We start from the raw sequence: 19287 nt of genomic DNA, 5'->3' as shown, positions 1-19287 counted from the left end.
ATGGGATCGAGCCTACATCGGGCTGTACACTGACCATGGGGCCTGCATAAGATTTTCTCTCCCTCCCCCTCTGTCCCTCTCCCCAACGCGTGCATGCTCTCTCTAAAAAAAATGCAAAGCGACAGACTCCGTTTCCACTCCCAACTCCTCCCAGTGAGTCTTATTCAACAAAAAAGGTGTGCAATATGTTAAATATGTGACAGGGTGGAAAGATGAAAGGTGTGACCGGCCTACCTAGAATGTTTGCTTAACTAACTGCTACACAGTATGGACAACTGGGTGGGGGAAGAAAAGGAAATTTCACCAGTGCAACAACCAGTAAAGTCTGCGTTCCAGTAAAGATACCCTGCACAGTTTCACTGCAGCTGACTGAACGATATTCAGAATACAAAATCCCATCCCGTATTGCTATACGAAGCATGCGTGATAATAAAATACTCCCCTCCATGAAAATCACATCCTGAGTTTCTGAGCAGTCAAGTGCCCTCTGATTACCTAGGTCTTTCATCAGAATGGCCTTGTAGTATTTTTTCTGCAATGCTGACAGGCCATGGTATATCACCACCTCTGTCTTCTTGGGAAGCTCTGTAGCTACCTCGGCTTTCACTCGCCTCAGCAGAAATGGCTGCAAGAGCTTGTGTAGTTCATTTGCTGTGTAAGGAAAGAAACCAACAACACAAGAAGTGTAGGACAAAATTTTCATACCAATTCCACATGCTAGACCAGTCTTGTCATTTTTCATAATACAGGTGAGCCTTGAACAACGTGGGTTTGAACTACGCAGGTTGACTTAAGTGCAGATTTTTTTTTTCCCCCAACAAATACACTATGGTACTGTAAATGTATTTTCTCTTCCTTAGGATTTTCTTAACATTTCTTTCCTCTGGCCCACTTGATTGTACGAATACAACATACAATACATGTAATGCACAAAATATGTCTTAACTGTTTACATTATCGGTAAGGCATCCAGTCAATGGCAGGCTATTGGCAGTTAAATTTGGGAAGTCAAAAAGTTATAGCAGATTTTCAACCGTGGGAGAGGGCAGTCAGCACCCTATCCCTGTACTGAAGGATCAACTGTGTTTCTTTCTTCACCGGGTTCCTTTTCCCATTTCCTTCTGAAACTATTCCTGGCTTTCAACTCAAGAACTAGGAACACGCAAAGAACTTGATTTTTATTAATAATCTCATTTGCATAGAGTTGTACTGTTTCCAGGATACTTCTGCACTTAATTTGATTGACTAGCATAAGGGTTTAGAAGTAAGTGTAGGACAAGGACTATTGTCCCCATTTTTATAGCTACGTTAAGCAAGGCTCTGCGAAATTAAGCACACTTATCCAAAGTCACACAGCTGGATGTTAATGTTGCATTCAAACTTAGTTCCTTTCACTTCAACGCCCCTGCTCCTTCCCCAGGGGTCATGAACTTCAAAAACTGGCCTGAGCTGGCATTCTGCTCCATGTTGGGTTGCCAGGTTCAGCAAACAAGATACAAGAATGCAGTGAAATATAAACTCCACATAAACAGCAGACACTTTTTTAATAGGAGTATGTCCCATGTAATATTTGACGGGCTGTCGTGTGTTTTATCTGGACCCTAAACATGGGGGCAATGAGAGCAGGCTTGCAGGATGGGCAATCTTCAGCTTGCAGGATGGGCAAGGTGTGAGAAGCCCTTCCAACTCCTACTCACCCAGGACATGCACACCCACTGGCAGGCCTGCCTAGCATTGGTGTTGAACACTCGTCCCGGGATAATACTACAGGGACAGAGAATTCTACGAGGCAGAGGGGCAAGGGTGCAAGAGGAAGACCGCAACTGGCAGCTGTACAAACGAGGATGCTTCCTGCTTCACTCCCACCATGCATCCATCCCAGACTTCTGATTTTGGTGCACAGCGAACAGAAACACCAGTGCTGTGGAATGCTGAAGAGTAGTTCGGGACTCTGGCACCCCATATACTTTTCTGCCTCAGAAAATAGCATAGAAAGTTAACAGATTACCAAATTATAGAAATGACAGGTGAGGGGAAAAAAAAGTCTGTAAACCAGCAAACACTTTCCATTTCTTCCAAAAATGACCCATGAAGCCCCGCTGTAGAATCACGTAACAAACAAATAAGAATCATGAATAGCAGACAACTGGGAACGACATGAGGGGATCTAGCACCACCTTAGTTTTGGGTGGCTCTTTCTCCCTAGAAGGTGTCGTCTGGTTATCAATTCTCTTTCTTTTCTATCTATAACCAGTGTCTATTATGCACCAGGCCAATTTCTGGGCCCAGACCTCTTGGCATGATTTGTAGGAAGGGAACTTGCCTGACTCGGACTCTTTCTCGATATCCTGGTAACGCTGAACAAAATCTCCCACCTGCTCCTTGGGAAAGACATCAGGCTCCACAAAACTGAGGAGGGAGTAGAGCTCTTGGAGGCTATTCTGGATGGGAGTTCCGGTCAACAGGAGACTGAAGACTACTGAGAACTCAAATACATAAAATAAAAATTAAAAATCCATAACCTCGGAAAGCAAGACTGAGTTACCCATGAAAACCTTTACAGAGAGAGGCATGATTTAATGGGGTGACAATGAAGACATGAAATCAGAGGACTCAGGTTCAAGTTGTATGCCAGCTGTTTGATGGTAGGAATAATACTTCTTCAGTTTCAACTGTAAGAAGGGGATAATAATCCTGGGAAGGAGAAACTGTTACAAGGAGGTGAGTAAAATCACTATGTGAACTCTGAAGTACTACATGAATATTCAATATGATTATTATTGTTCAATCTTTGTGAGAATTCAAGCAGTATGTTACTACCCACATGGTGAGTCTATTGAGACTTCAGAAGCACATGGTATATACTCAAGAGTTTGAAAAAGCTATAGCATCAGGCCCACCACTACAAGCAGGAAGCAAAAAGATCTAGACTAAAAGAATGTCCTTTTATAAAACGTAAGTGTATCACATCCAAAACATCAAGACTTCTGGATGTTTCTGAGCCTCATACAGCATAAATGAAAGAAAGTCTTTAAATTTTGAGCAGGTGATGAGAACACCAAGAGTAAGAGAATAATGAAATAAAAGGTTAGGAAAAACAGTAACAGATACTAGGTTAAGCAAAAGACAAGCTCTAAATTGACATTTATAAGAACTTATACCATTTGAATTAAATAATGAAGCAAAACTGAAAAGCCATATCTTATATATTTCATTTAAAAAAATGAAATACAGTGTGTGTATATGTACATATATACCCTTTTATATATAGACATACTTATTAAATACAAAAATACAGTATATTTTGATTTCTAGAATAACAATATGCATACTTATATGTTTAGGTGTTCATATGCACAGCAAAGGATATGGAAGCAGATATGTCAAATGTTAATGTATGCAGGGGAGTAAATTATTAGTGGCTTTTATTTATTTTTTAATGTTTTTTTATTTATTTTTGAGATAGAGAGAGACAGAGCATGAGCAGGGGAGGGGCAGAGAGAGAGGGAGACACAGAATCTGAAGCAGGCTCCAGGCTCTGAGCTATAAGCACACCCAACTGACTGAGCCACCCAGGCGCCCCTAACGGCTTTTATTTTTATTCTTGTGTTTCTGTATTTAGATTTGGGAAAGGGTCATAAGATGATACAGCTTTGTAGTAAGGTAACAAATGAAATGCAATTAAAACTGATTTGAGAATGTCATTACTATTTTTTTTTTTGCAATCTCTTTTATTTTTTTTCTTTTTAAATTGTCTAATCAATGTCCATCCACTCATGCCTGCTCTGCTTGTAGGACAATGTTTTCATAGTACTTCAAGTATGGGAACTGGTCAGAAATAAATGCTTCCAATAACCAACTCAAATTTTTATATGTGTTCACCAAGCAAAGAGCTGGGGTGACTGAAAAAGATGAGAGCTGCCGGTCACTACAGTCAACTTAGACTGTCACATGAGCTCACGTACTTATTCAAAGTAGTGTCCATTTTATCACTGGGTGAAAAAAATCCGGAGCTGATCTCGTTGTATACAGTATTTTATAAACTTTTCTACATAATCTTCCACAGCAGCCTTACTCTGTCAAGGTACTGTACTTACTTTGTGAATGTACTTTGTAAACGTAAACGAGGCGTAGCATAAATTGTAGAACCAACTCCCTATGTTTCAATACAAACTGCTTCCAACTTTCACAAACAAGCTGAAAACAGTATTAGCCCACCTCTCAGCCCTATCAATAAATGCATTTCTCTCCAACCAACAAGTCGTCTGCGATTCAAACCTCACCTAAAAAGGAATGCTTAGATGACACACAAAATTTCCTCACATAATCTCTGAGCCTTAGTTTCCTTATGAACAAGGAAAGGCTCTGGGGACAGCAATAGAACTTAGTTTCCCCACTCCAAACCTGGGGTTCCTTTACTACACCCGCTTCTCCTCTCCCATTATATTTTAGTAAACTGGCATGGTAGTTTATGACGCAGTGTCTTATAGAGTGAGGTGCCAGAATATGACAATCCGTTGGGAAAAAGATACTGTTAAGAGTCCCAAAATGAAGGCAAACACAGAGCAGAGTCAGCCCCACCAGGGGATAGCAATCTCTGAGACTGGACCAATAACAGTGACCATATCTTCATCAAAATATCAAAAACTCCAAATTTTAGCCATTAAATACAGAATTCAGACCTAAGACTTTCCTCTAAGTCACCTCTAATCTTATTATCTGATTGGTTATAGGACAGGGACCAAACTTCAGTGATGGTCACAGGAATTCACACATGCAGTCTCATGAATAAGCCTTTATGAGGTCAGCAAACAGAAAGGCGCTTCTTACTCACAAGCTGTTCCACTGGCTCCTCAGAAAAGAGGGCAAGGCTAGGGCTACACTGACATTTCTCGTTTCTCACTGTGCCAGAATGATGGCAAAGATCAAGAGAAGGGAAGGAGATCAAGGGTGTCACACTCAAAAGTATGACAAAGACAAGAGAGACTGCAGCTAATAGTCAATGGCATGCAATGGTCTCTTTATGACTCCATGTGAACGGTCAAATTTTTTAAGATGATAAATGGGGGGAAGGGTACAATATGTCAGATATAACTGCTATTGCAGACAGAAGAGTTATAATAAGATTAATTTTAAAGAACTACCCCTTTGAAGAAGATCAAAAGAGAGCTGAAACATTTCTAAAACTACAATGTATTTTACTGGGATAGCATCTTATTACCTGATAACCAGATTTCAGTATACGTTATTTCCTGTGTAAAAGATGAGAGGAAGGAGCAGTGAGGCCATATAAGTACTACCTCTGTCACTCATGAAATGTTTACTTAGCCCTAGAGAAATCGGGACTGAAAAAAAAAGTTTCAACTTAACTAACTCTACACAGGCCTAAAATAGTATTTTTCAAAAGGAGATTATACAAAAACTAAGACTATCCTGTGAGTTTACCTCTGAAAGTGTCTTATGCAGCAAGGAGCTTTGGTTTTTCAACCTGTGAGCTTCATCCACAACAAGAACACTCCAAGGGAAGCTGTGAGAGAAAAATCCAAGCTTTCAGTTTTGTGTAAAAATTCCAACATATATCTGATAGCCAAAAAGTCTTACCATAAAAATAACTATTGTTGGCAAGACTAATATTAAGCCCATTCTATTAGAAACACACTCAAGTTTCTTTCTTATCTGAAAGCCTGCCATGTACATGAGACAACATCTGGATAAGGCAGTAAATTTAAGGGAATTTTTTTCCCAAGACAGGAAAGACCTGTGCATAAAGGCAGAAAAGAAGGAGCTGGAGACAGAAAGCAAAAGGAAACATTTATGACCACCAACTATGTGCCAGACACTGTGCTTGGAGCTTTATGTCTGTTATTTAATCCAAAGGAATATGGTGAGTAGACATTATTGTGCTCATTTTACCAACAAGGAGACTAAAGCTCAGAAAGATTAGGTAACTAGGTCAAGGTCATAAAGCTAGAATGCAGTGGAGCTGAGATTTAAACCCAGAAGAAAAATTATGAGAAATTGGTGTCACAGTAGCTTAAAAAGCGTAATTTAAAAAAATGGGGAAGCAGTGAATAAGATCAAATGTTACAGACGTCCAGGAAGATACATCTGTTGGATATACTAGTATGGAGGTCTTTGGTGGCTACTTCCAAAGCACATTTTGTAGCATAGTAAATTACAACAACAATTTCTCAAGACCTGAGCCAAAATCAAGAGTCAGAGGATTAACTGACTGAGCCACCCAGGCGCCCCAAGATGTTTATTTTTTTTGAGATGCTCTTCAAAAGTCTCCACATGGGGCACCTAAGTGGCCCAGTCGGTTTAGTGTTGGACTCCTGATTTCAGCTCAGGTCATGATCTCATGGTTCATGAAACTGAACTCAATATTAGGCTCCATGCTGACAGCACACAGAGCCTACTTCTGATTCTCTCTCTCTATCCCTCCCCCACTCCCTCTGTCTCAAAATAAGTAAAATTTTTTAAAGAGGGGCACCTGGTGGCTCAGTCAGTTAAGCATTGGACTTCGGCTCAGATCATGGTATCATGGATCGTTGGTTTGAGTCCTGCATTGGGCTCTGTGCTCACAGCTCAAAGGCTGGAGCCTGCTTCGGATTCTGTGTCTCCCTCTTTCTCTCTGCCCCTCCTCCACTCATGCTCTCTCAAAAATAAACATTAAAAAAAAAAAATTAAAAGAAAAAGTCTCCACAACACCAAGTGGTACATTTGGATGTCTCTTTGCCATTATTAGCAATGTGGCCTCAGCTGAATTACCTAATCTCTTGCTTTCTTTATTTAGAAGATCTATACTTGCCTACTAGGCTTTTCATGAAGGTCACCTAGGATACTTTAAGTAATCAAAAACATATATGTAACAGGGTACCTGGGTGGTTCAGTTGATTAAGTGTCTGACTTCAGCTCAGGTCATGATCTCAGTTCATGAGTTCAAACCCCGTGTCGGGCTCTGTGCTGACAGCTTAGAGCCTGGAGCCTGCTTCAGATTCTGTGTCTCCCTTCTCTCTCTGCCCCTCCCCTGCTCACACTCTGTCTCTCTCTCAAAAATGAATGAACTTAAAAAAAAAAAAAACCATTTATGTCCCAATTTTCTCGCCTTTTGAGACTTCCCACATCCTGCCTTGTACTATGAATATCTGTATAGTGCCTCTCCCTCTACTGGAGTCTATGTGCTCTTAGGGAGCTCTACAGTTTGCTTTCCTGGCACTGCTGGTAACTCCCAAACAGTGTCTTTCCAGAGAGGAGATCTTCAACAAATATTACGTTAGATACTAATTATAGAAAAAAGAAAAAGAGAGGGAAGCCTATTTTCTTCTTTAAAAAAGAAAAAAAAGTTTATTTATTTATTTAGAGAGAGAGCGTGCAGGGGAAGGAGAGAGAGAGGAGGGGAGAGAGAGAGAATCCCAAGCAGACTCCGCACCGTCAGCATAGAGTCCGATGCGGAGCTCAAAATCACGAACTTTGAGATCATGACCTGAGCTGAAATGAAGAGTTGGATGCTCAACCGACTAAGCCACTCAGGCACCCCAAGCCTATTTTCTTCTTAAGAAGAGTAAGATAACATGCTTACTTAAAGGAAACTTATGGGTTGGAAGTCATGAAATCTATGACTGGGCCTTCAGTATCTCAAAATAAGATGAAAACAGAAATCCAACTCAGAAGAAGCTAGATGAGAACATTTAAAATATTGAAGCACTTTGAAAACAGAAGTTTCTCCCCACCTAACCACATCAAAACTACGCATGCTTTGGAGAATGAAACCGTGTCAATGTACCTTTTCTTATGTACCTAAAGTCTAGCTAGTGTTGAATTTACATTGTAACTGTAGTCTCAACCCTATACTGCAACATATCACCCATGGTATTAGGTGGTATGGAAGAATTAAATCTAAGCTTCCTATGCATCATGAGCTGATGTGAAAGCCTGAAAGCTAACTAATTAAAAGTATATTTAAAACTCCCTTCCTAAAAAGTTAATTTCATAGCACTGACTGCTACTTTAAGATACTTCCAGGAAAAGGCTCAAATAATTCACCTCCTATATTGCAGTAAAATCTCTAAATAGCAGTCCTAAAAGGTATCTGCGCAATCTGCAAAGAATCTAGTATTTATTAACCACCCATCACAGACACCTTATTTAATCCTCACAACAGCCATCCAAAGTAGAGATTATCCTCCTTTTACCAGCAAAGAAGCTGAGGTTCACTAAGGTTAAGTAACCCAGGGACACACAGCTAATGAGTAAGGGCTAGACTGCAGGACTACTCTATGCCACACCAATCTGTAAGTAACACTCATGGAAGACATACCAGGAAGATGTGCCAGACATGACATGAAAGGTAAAGTACTAAAACGTAAAGGAAAGACGTGACTCTCATGATATATTCAACAGTTTCTGAAGTACCGCAACATACTCACGATTTTAGAAATGATGAATCTTTCAAGCAAATCTGAAAAATTAAGGAAAAAGACACATTATAAAGGCTAGTATTAATACAACTGATATTAATAAACTAGTTTCTTGTTAGCTAAATCTTATACTTTAGGAGAGTTAAGTCTTAATCATTCACTAAATAAAAAAAAGTTGTGAGCATAACTTCTAAGTAGCACTATCTTGAAGAAAAACAAAACCTAGGCAGGAGTAAGTGGAAGGTCTTGCCTTCACTTTAAGACTAAAAACTTCAAATGAGACTGGAACTGAGTACCCTCTACTCTCATCCTGCAGTAACAGGCAACCCCTCAGCCCACAAAACCCTCTCCCCTGCCTGCCTCCTCCTTCCTCCTATTCACTGGCCAATAGGCAGCTCAAATGCCACCCCCTTCACCGGGGCACCTTTGCTCTTGCCGCACCAGGAAAGAAGAGACATTCAGCCAATTTGGAACACAGTAGTCCTTCACTTCCTTTGGTCACAATCCCTCTCTGACAATCTAATGAAAGTAGACTTCTCTCCCAGAAAAATGCATGCTCTCCAAAAAATTAATTCCAGTAGATTCTCCAACCTCTACGGTCCCACGGTTAAGAGTTCTTGATAGAAATAAATTCAAACCTCATAGGTAGTTAGCAGCACATGAAAACGTGACTCTTGTTTCAGGTCTTGCTGTAGGTGGGCTCTCTCCTCCTTGTCACCTGCATATGTTACACAGGAAAGCCCTGGAGCAAATCTGGATCCAAGAAAAGAGGTAGATGAACACCAATGTACAGCCAAAGGGAAGGGTGTGCATATCTAGAAAATTACATTTCATGGAAGGATTACTGACATGCAGACTTCAAGATGTCCTGCAACCAGAAAGAGTCCTGAACTCTGAAATCTCATCTATGGTAACAGGTAAACCTATAGGTAAGTTTCTGTGTGAACAGACGGAAGGATCAGATGAACATCTACAAGGGCCTTGTGCTAATTCTAAAGAGAAAACTATTTTTTTCCATGTTGGTTACTTCCTATGTCACTGTGAAAAAGATAGTTTCTCCTTTAGTTCAGCAAAATTTACTGAGTACCGTTCTGTGTTGTTACTGAGTAGCAATAACACCCACTTAATCCTCCCCCCATCAGATTCTGTCTCTACCTTTATTGCTCAGGTCAGAGTATTCTGGAAGAAATAAAATCACTGCTTAGGACAATATGTTGCTTTATCACATTTCACTATCACCAGAAAAAAAAATCATACTCAATGTAAAAAACAAAATTTCAGCTACATCTACTCTGTACCTCTCCATCTCTTCTGTCCAGTTGCTCAAAACAGACAAGGGGCAAAGAATCAGAAATGGTCCTTCATCATTTAATCTTCCTGCCAAGTAAATGAAGAGAGCAATAGTCTGGAATACACAAAAAGAAGGCAATTTTTATAACATTTATTACTTTTCCGTGAGAAACAACCACAAAGTTCCCACAACCTTGTAGGGAACACAAACTCTTACAGAAGACTTGGTGTACAAAACAATAATGTACAATCTTCCACACAATGGGAGAGTCATCCAATCCTAGAGTGAAATCCTTTAAGCGTAAATATAATTGCCAAAGAAATTCATGGTACTCAATTACATCAATAGTTAACAAGCAATGAAGCTCAGTATTTATGTAATTAACCCTGCAATGCAAAGGGAAAAAATCAGGAAAGACAAACAGAAATAAATGAAAAAATACAAATAATGCACAAGATCAAGAACACTCCAAAAACCTAAGGCAAGGACTTCCAAGATGTGACTAAAGATGGCCTACCACGAGGTGGCCTCCGCTGCTTGCCACACTCTCCTGAAGGAGGATGCCTTCCTTCCTAACTCCCTCCCTCCTTTCCCTAATGTTTGCCGTCCTTCCATGTGCATTTATAGAGCACCTTCTATTTGCTAGCACTGTTTTAAGTTCTGGAATATAACACTGAACCAAACAGACAAAACTCCTAGCTCTCTTGGAACATATGTTCTACTGAGGAAAACAAACAATAAATAATTCATAAGCTTAAGTAGGCCTAAAAAACAAAAATCTTTGTAAAGCCAAATAGGCACATTTTAGGATAAGGCTGTACACACAGCCTTTAAAAGTTTCTTTAAAAGGTTACTATAGGGGCACCTGGGTGGCTTAGTCGGTTAAGCATCCAACTTCGGCTCAGGTCATGATCTCAAGGTTCATGGGTTTGAGCCCTGGGTTGGGCTCTGTGCTGACAGCTGAAAGCCTGGAGCCTGCTTCAAATTCTGTGTCTCCCTCTCTCTGGCCCTCCCCAACTTGCACTCTGTCTCTCTCGCTCTCTCTCAAAAATAAATAAATATTTTTTAAAAAACTTTTATGGGAATGCAAGCTGGTGCAGCCACTCTGGAAAACGGTATGGAGGTTCCTCAAAAAACTAAAAATAGAACTACCCTACAACCCAGCAATTGCACTACTAGGCATTAATCCATGGGATACAGGTGTGCTGTTTCGAAGGGACGCAGCAGCACTAACAATAGCCAAAGTATGGAAAGAGCCCAAATGTCCATCGATGGATGAATGGATAAAGAAGATGTGGTATATATATACAATTGAGTATTACTCGGCAATCAAAAAGAATGAAATCTTGCCATTTGCAACTATGTGGAGGGTATTATGCTAAGTGAAATTAGTCAGAGAAAGACAAAAATCATATGACTTCACTCATATGAGGACTTTAAGATACAAAACAGATGAACATAAGGGAAGGAAAGCAAAAATAGTATAAAAACAGGGAGGGGGACAAAACATAAGAGACTCATGAATATGGAGAACAAACTGAGGGTTACTGGAGGGTTTGTGGGAGAGGGGATGGGTTGAATGGGTAAGGGGCACTAAGGAATCCACTCCTGAAATCATTGTTGCACTATATGCTAACTAATTTGGATGTAAATTTTAAAAAATAAAAAATAAAATTAAAAAAAAAGTTTATTAAAAAAATAATAAATAAATAAATAAATAAATGTCTGTTGTGATATACAGAGAAAATACATTTTTGCTTTTATAAAGCAAAATGTTTAAGGAGCCCATTCCCAAATGCTGAACCATTTCTGTGAAAATCTATCCTAAAGATACAATCCAAAATCCTGAAAAGGTTATATGCCCAAGGATGTTCACAGTAAGGTTAATTTAAGTAGCACAAAAGGAGGGGAACTGGTCATTCCTCATCTGCAGAATATTTAAGTAAATTATGAATTCTCTTAATGAAGTATTATGTAGCCAGCAGAAAATGACTGTGAAGAATATAATCAAATGGGTAACTACAATGACAATGTTAGATTAATAAAATACAAACTATAGGGGCTGCTGGGTGGCTCAGTCAGTTAAGTGTCAGACTCTTGACCTCAGCTCAGGTCTTGATCTCAGGGTCATGACTTCAGGCCCTGCACTGGGCTCCATGACCAGCGTGGAGCCTACTTAAAACAAACAAGCAAACAAATGATATGCTCACTATGATGTCAGCCATTTCAGATACCTTGCTGCCCACGGTTATGGTTAGAGTGTTGTGGTTAGAGGGTGGCAATTACTTTTTAACTGAGATAACATTAATTTTACAATGGAAATCATTTCCTTTTTTAACTATCCATTGCTTCGCAGCCCAGACTGTGCCAGAGCAATCACCAAATTAAGTACTTACTAGAAGAAAATCATTCTGTTCAGCTTTCACGGAGGTTACTATTGAGAAAAAACTTATCTTTTGTTACCATAAACCAGATATATCTACAAAATTTGGATTCATTAGTGAATGCTACCAAACATTTAAAGAAGAAACAATACCAATTCTACACAAATTCTTTTAGAAAACTCAAGAGGACAGAATATTTCTCAGTTCATTCTATGAGCCCATCTTTTTTACCACAACGCTAAAACCAAAGACGTCATAAGAAAAGGAAACTAGAGACAAATATCCGTCATGAACACAAATGTGAAAATTCTAAACAAAATTTTAGCAAGATGGTAGAATGTTTTTAGGGCACTTCAAGTAGAGCTATATGAACACTCTGGAGAAAGGCAAAGGACAAGTGGAATTTGCTGGCTCTGAATGAAGTCAGGGGGTTCAGTGCGGGAAGCAAAGGAGACTGCAGGTGGGGGGCTCTGTACATGACCCAAGTGTCTCTCTTTTTTTTTTTATTTTTTTTTAATGTTTATTATTTGAGAGAGAGAGAGAGACAGAGAGCAAGCAGGGAAGGGGCAGAGAGAGAGGGAGACACAGAATCAGAAGCAGGCTCCAGGCTGAGATGCCAGCACAGAGCCCAACGCGGGGCTTGAACCCACAGACCATGAGATCATGACCTGAGCCGAAGTCTGCCGCCTAACTGACTATTCCACCCAGACGCCCCATGACCCAAGTGTCTCTTCAGAAGACTGGCTCCCAGAGACATCCAGAAAACTTACCTTTGTTCTAGTTCTACAGCTCTCAGTTCAGGAATGCACTAGAACCCAATTTATTTGCCTGAGAAACCTGAGAGTGACAAATGACGTCCTTGAGGGTACCATACTCACAGGTCATTTTGTATTCTGAAGAGCGCCAAGATCAATGAGCTACACCTGGCTTAGATAAAGTAGTCTCCCACACACAGTCACACACAATGTGCAGGGCTATGTGCCGAACTGCTCCAACTGGACTGTTTATGTATGGAGGGTCAGGCTTGCAGGGGCCAGTTGAGCTTCTAAAAGGACAATGAGACCTTCACTCATTCTGTGTGTTTATTGGCAAAAACCTTTTTGGTATGGGGAAACTTACACTTCCATAGTTTCTGATCAAGTGGCCTCTGCTGTATATCCTGACTGCACTGACTTTCTTTGGTATTCTATAGATGAGTAAACCTTGTGTGACTAACCGAAGGGATGTCCGTATCTGAACTTTCAATCAATCCAACCCTACCACTGACATCTGTCAACACAGGGCTGTGCTGGTGATCACCCTACCAGAATAATTCATCTCAACACACCGTCTGCTTATCAATGCGCAAGGAGGCCACATCTCGTTCTCCAGGTCTCTAAACTAGGTCCTACCACTAGATAGCCCAGGCATTCTGGAAGACAGGATACTTCCTCTGAACTTCCCTAGCATGGCACAGAAATGAGAAGTAGCTCTACCACCCGTTAAGGAAAAGAGAGAAATGTTAGAAGTAATCCCGTTAACTAGACAGAAGTATTTACTACAAAGGAGGGCAGAGTGAATTTGATCCCTGGGACAGGTATATTTGATTTACATAGAGAAAAACCTTGCCCATTAATTGCAATCCAATGTCAAGGTTAGATAAGCATAGTGACAGTTCAAAACCATCCTCGTAACTAGAAAAGTCAATACCAAGGACATGATCTCTTAACAAAGGTTCAGGCATTTCACCTCCTAATATAAAAACACTTACTGGTAGCTAGCAGCTAAAAATAATGATGTGAGGAGGTATCTTAGTGGAGATGAACACTGGTCACTCACAGTAACATACCTGGCAGGTCTTACCCAGGCCCATCTCATCTCCCAGGATGCAGCCATTCTGACAATGGAAGCACTGGGCTAGCCAGTTGACCCCCTCCAGTTGATAAGAACGTAGATGAATCCCTAGAAATAAAAAATACAGCAAGTCTGAAGAGCAGACATTTCAGCACACACACAAGCTAAGCTATCTCCTAAAGGCTTCAACTAAACAACACCATAGCTATATCCTTTGCTCAGAAGTCATAGAAATATAAACATTTGCTGACTTCCAAATGACTTTTTTTTCCCCCCAAATGGCTTTTTGAGCAGACTCAGTCACTGTTACATTTGAAGACCTAAACAGCCTGTCACTGTTCACGGGATGCACTTGACAGATGAGGAAGTCAACCTGGGAGCTGGCCTGTATGGTGCCTAGCTCTCATGCCAGTGTCCATTCTAGGAAAGAGGCATTACTAATGCAACATAACTACAAACAACAACACATGGAGGGTACATGTGTCTGTCTGCTTAATTGCAACCATTTAAATTTGCTATCTGTGCTAAAGGGAAAACTCAAGACAGGACAGGATTAAATTTTGTTTAAACAGAGGAGGAGCACTTAAGAACTGAAATGATGTTGCATAGAGAATGTTTAACAGTGCACAAGGACAGCAGAAGATATCTGAAATGCACATGGAGCCACATTTCTCTCTCCTTTAAGAAAAAAAAAATCCAATTTCAGACAATAACCATATCTAGGGGAAAGGAAAGACCCCAAACATACTATTAACAAGAACATAACTTTCTGGTTTGAACTAATAACCTCCAAAAATAAAGTAGATGGTATATAATAATTGTAGAACATTAAAAAAAAAATGAACAAGCTATTTTTATTAAGCACTTCCTAAATACCAGGAAGAGCAGTGAACACTTTACATAAACTGTCTCATTTAATATCTACCACAATGTCATGCACTAGGTATTATCCCCATTTGTAGGCTAGCAAATTCAGATAACTGAGGTTCCAGTTCAAGATGGCAATGTGGGGGTGGTGGTGAAGGGATGGGCAAAATGGGTGAAGGGGAGTGGGAGATACAGGCTTCCAGCTGTAGACAATATAGGACTACAGTCAATGATATTTTAATAGCATTAAGTGGTAACAGACAGTGGCTACATTTGTGGTGAGCATAGCATAACATATAGATGCTGAATTGCTATGTTGTACACCTGAAACTAACGTAACATTGCATGTCAACTATACTCAAATTAAAAATAAACAAAATTAGAGACAAGATAAAATAAAATAAGATAAAATAAAATAAAATAAAAGTTTTAAAGATACAGCAACGTAGGAAGATCCTGAACTCACTTCCTCCCATGGATACACCAAATCTACAGCCATATATGGAACCATTTCCTCCAAAAAAAACTTAAAAACTGGCAGTGACCTCTCCACCTTGGGCAAGAGAGGGAAACTACACTGCAGAGGGCAGGAAAAACTGAGACACAATCTCACCATAAACCCCACCCCAAGACAGGACCCACAATTGGGAGAGGGCCAAGGGGTGCCCACAGTGGGCACCCAACTCTCAATACCAGCACCTGAGAGACAAGCACCCAAAACATGTAGCTTTGAAAACCAATGGGGCTGACATCCACAAAAATCCATAGGGTTGTAGTAAACTGAGGAATAACTCTAAAAGGACCCACACACAGACTCACCTACACAGAATCAACCCTCTGAAAAGTGCGGACTTTATGTGAAAAAGACTCCCTTCCAAACTGTAAAGCACTGGTGTGGGGGCTGGGGCCTGCTGGGCACTCTCCAGGGGTGGAAGCCGGTGGCGCCATCTTCTTGCGCTCTCTCTGCCTTGCTATGCCATCTCTTTTTCTCTTTTCATTTCCCTTTTTCCTTTTCCCCTCCCACTCCCCCTTTTTTTCTTTCTTCAGTGGGTGTCATCTTCACACTATCCCTCTGTGTGCTCCAGAACACCGGTATCTCCCAGATGGGAGCTTCTACAAACACTTGATGCCCTAGTTTTTGACCTCTGGTGCCCTGGTTTCTATAAATGCTACCCAGGGGATGCTCCTTGATTGCTGCCTCTGGAGGTGAGGAGGGCTTGTGTTGCTGGGTCCCATGAGACAGTAGCAATTGGGAAATTCTGTTCTTGGCAGACTACCACACCCAGGGCACTGAACAGATAGCAGACAAAACACACCCCCAGTCTTTCTGAGAAAGAGGCCTATTTGCTTGTCCATGAGCTTTGGCCTGAATGGCAAACTTCTGGTTTGGTACACGCACAGGGGCCTACGGAGGTACTCTCCGGGAATGGAAGATGGTGGACGCCATCTTTGCACTTTCCCTCAGCCTCATTCCAATTCACCAGTATCTTCCAGAAAGGAGATTACACCCTTCCCTGGTGAGCCCTGAGTTTTGCAGCTGCTGCCAGGGCACACCTCTACACTGCCTAGCTCTGGTGACCAGCAGGGCTTATAGTCATGGCTTTACAGGACGTTAACAAATGAAGAAAGAGTTCTTAAACAGCTACCACCCCCAGGGCACAGCAAGAGCCAAGAGACCCAAGAGCTCAATCTTTCTATAAATGAGGCTTATTAGCTTCTAATTAAACACACATCTAAGAGCTAATTATAAGCCTTTCCTGAGACCTTGGAGGGAGGGCACCATCTTCACACTGTCCCTCTGCCACACTCCAGAGTGCCAGAATCTCTGCAGGGGAGCTCTTCCATGTCTGGTGCCCGCTTGTTACATCTGGTGCCCTGGTTTTTGTGATTGATACCCGTGACTGCCTGGCTCTGGTGGCTAGGGGGGGCTGCGTTCCTGGGTCCCACAGGTCTGTAACAACCAGAGAGATGGTTCTCGGCATGCTGCCACCCCCAGAGAACCAAACAGACTCCAGACTGAAACACCTGTCCGGGAACATCAGCCTTAAGGCAGGCTTCAGCTTTCTCACGATCTAGAGGCTACGGAGGTGTTCTCAGGGAACGTAGGCCAGAGGGTGCCAGCTTTGCACTCTCACTCTCACTCTCACAGCTTGCCCGTGTCTCCCAGAAAGGTGCTTATACACTTGTCTGGAACCCCAATTTTGTCACTACTGACCAACTTTTTAAGGGGTCACCTTACAATTGCCTGGCTTTAGAGGCAGTGAGGCTTTTGCTTGCAGTCCCATGCGACTATATATATTTATTTGCATCCTTTAAAAGCTGTAAGGGCCTGGCTTCCGATCAGCCTGAATCTAAATGCTTAAGATCCTCACCTTTGGGAAACTGACTGGTCTCGGCACACCCTCCACTAATGGGAACTATTAAAAATAAAATAGGCTGCTTGGGTAATCACAAAGATCTAAGAGATAACCAAGAGCTTAACAGGGTTGAAAGTCAGTTTTATCACCTATGTTATCACCTACACAAAACCAACCCTTCAAGACTGGGAGAGGTGTTTGTTTCATCATACACATAGAAACCTGGGTTCCTGGGTGGCTCAGTGGGTTAAGCATCGGATCGGCTCAGGTCATGATCTCATGGTTCGTGAATTCGAGCACCACATCAGGCTCTGTGCCGACAGCTCTGAGCCTGGGGCTGCTTTGGATTCTGTGTCTCCCTCTCTAAGCCCCTCTCCCGCTTGTGTGGGTACACTTGCGTGCTCTCGTGCTCTCTCTCTCTAAAAAGTAAATAAACAACAAAAAAAGAAACCAATACAGAGTGAGAGTCAAAAGCACAATGAGGATGAATATGTTCCAAACAAAAAACAGATAAACCTTGGGGAAAAATTTCAAGGAAATTGGGTTAAGTAATTTACCTGACAAAGAGTTCAAAGTAACCACCATAAAGGCACTCATCAAATTCAGGAGAAGAGTGGATGAACTACATGAGAACTTCAACAAAGAAACAGAAAATATGAGTTCCAAACAAAACTCAGAGAGCTGAAGAACACAATAACTGAAAGAAAAAAAAAAAAACACAGAAAACAAAACAAACCCAACAACAGAGTTCAACGGCAGACTAGATGAAGCAAAGAAAAGATCTGTGAACCTAAAGACAGAATAGAGGAACTGACCCAAACAGAATAGCACAAAAAATGTTTTAAAAATGAAGATAGCTTAAAGGGACCTCTGGGACAACATAAAGCACACTAACATTCACATGATAGAAGTCCCCGAAGGAGAAGAGAAAAGGAGGGAGAAAACTCATTTGAAGGGATAATGGCCGGAAACTTCCCTAACCTAGGGAAGGAAAAAAACAAACAAACAAACATCCAAAACAAACTTCCAATATGGAAGTCCAAATTGTTCCAAATAATATGAATCCAAAGAGACCCACAACAAATACATTATAATTAAAATGTCAAGAGCTAAAGACAAAAAGAAAATATTAAAGACAGCAAGAGAAAAAAATTTGATATGTATGCAGGAACTCTCATAAGACCATCAGCAGATTCATCAGTAGAAACTTTGCAGGCCAGAAGGGAGTAGCACAATATATTCAAAGTGCTGAAAGAAAAAAAATTTCCAAACAAGAGTACTCTACCCAGCAAGGTTATCACTCAGAATTGAAGAAAAACAGAATTTTCCAGGCAACCAAAGCCAAAGGAGTTCATCACCTCTAAACCAGCCTTACAAGAAATGTTAAAGGGCCTTCTTTGGGTTGAAAAGAAAGGCACTAATTAGTAACAAGAAAACATATAAAAGTATAAATCTCACTGGTAAAGGTAAATATATGCTAAAGGGAGAGGATTAATCACTTATAACAATAGTAGGAAGGTTAAAAGACAAAAATAGTAAAAATAAATGTAACTACAATTAAGTTACCCAAAAGATAAAAAGTTGTAAAATATGACATGAAAAGCATAAAACACACTGGTGCAGGAAGAGTAAATATGTAGAGTTTTACAATGAGTTCAAAATTAAGTTGTTATCAGCTTAAAACACGGTTATAAATATATATTGTTATATGTAAGCCTCATGGTAACCACAAAACAAAAACCTGTAATAGATACACAGCAGATAATAAAAAAGGAATCCAAGCATACTGCTACAGAAAGTCATCAAACCACAAAGGAAGAACAAGAGAGAGGAGGGAACAAAGGAACTACAAAACCACCAGAAGACAATTAACAAAATTGAGATAAGCACATACCTATCAATAATTAATAAACATTTTTTAACGTTTATTTTTGAGAGAGAGTGCACATGTGCACACGTAGAGGAGAGGCAGAGAGACAGGGAGACAGAGGAGCCAGAGCAGGCTCCCCATTGTCAGCACAGAGCCTGATGTGGGGCTCAGACCCACAAACCATGAGATCACGACCTGAGCCAAAGTCAGGACACTTAACCAACTGAGCCACCCTGGAGCCCCAATAATCACTTTAGATGTTAAA

The 19287-nt window shown here is 40.8% G+C and overlaps 1 protein-coding gene across 5 annotated transcripts in view; it reads right to left on the bottom strand.

Annotated features, from left to right (window-relative positions):
* The window catches only part of CHD1L (chromodomain helicase DNA binding protein 1 like), a 178974-nt gene that overhangs the window by 32911 nt on the left and 126776 nt on the right, over positions 1-19287 (bottom strand). For 3 of the 5 annotated variants that reach the window (XM_053214690.1, XM_027051461.2, XM_027051462.2), the window contains exons 2-8: positions 13924-14036; positions 9719-9825; positions 9059-9173; positions 8430-8461; positions 5446-5527; positions 2324-2486; positions 496-651 (exon numbers count right to left, since the gene is read on the bottom strand). In XM_053214690.1, the coding sequence (XP_053070665.1) occupies positions 496-651; positions 2324-2486; positions 5446-5527; positions 8430-8461; positions 9059-9173; positions 9719-9825; positions 13924-13947 (679 nt within the window). In that variant the 5' untranslated portion in view covers positions 13948-14036. Of the gene's footprint in view, positions 1-495; positions 652-2323; positions 2487-5221; positions 5253-5445; positions 5528-8429; positions 8462-9058; positions 9174-9718; positions 9826-13923; positions 14037-19287 lie in introns of all 5 variants that reach the window. The other 2 variants (XM_053214693.1, XM_053214692.1) reach the window with 2 other exon arrangements.

This window comes from Acinonyx jubatus, chromosome C1 (assembly GCF_027475565.1).
Source record: "Acinonyx jubatus isolate Ajub_Pintada_27869175 chromosome C1, VMU_Ajub_asm_v1.0, whole genome shotgun sequence".
Classification (NCBI taxonomy): domain Eukaryota; kingdom Metazoa; phylum Chordata; class Mammalia; order Carnivora; family Felidae; genus Acinonyx; species Acinonyx jubatus.
The sequence above is the reverse complement of the archived record's forward strand: the minus strand, read 5'-3'. Positions and strand labels throughout refer to the sequence as shown.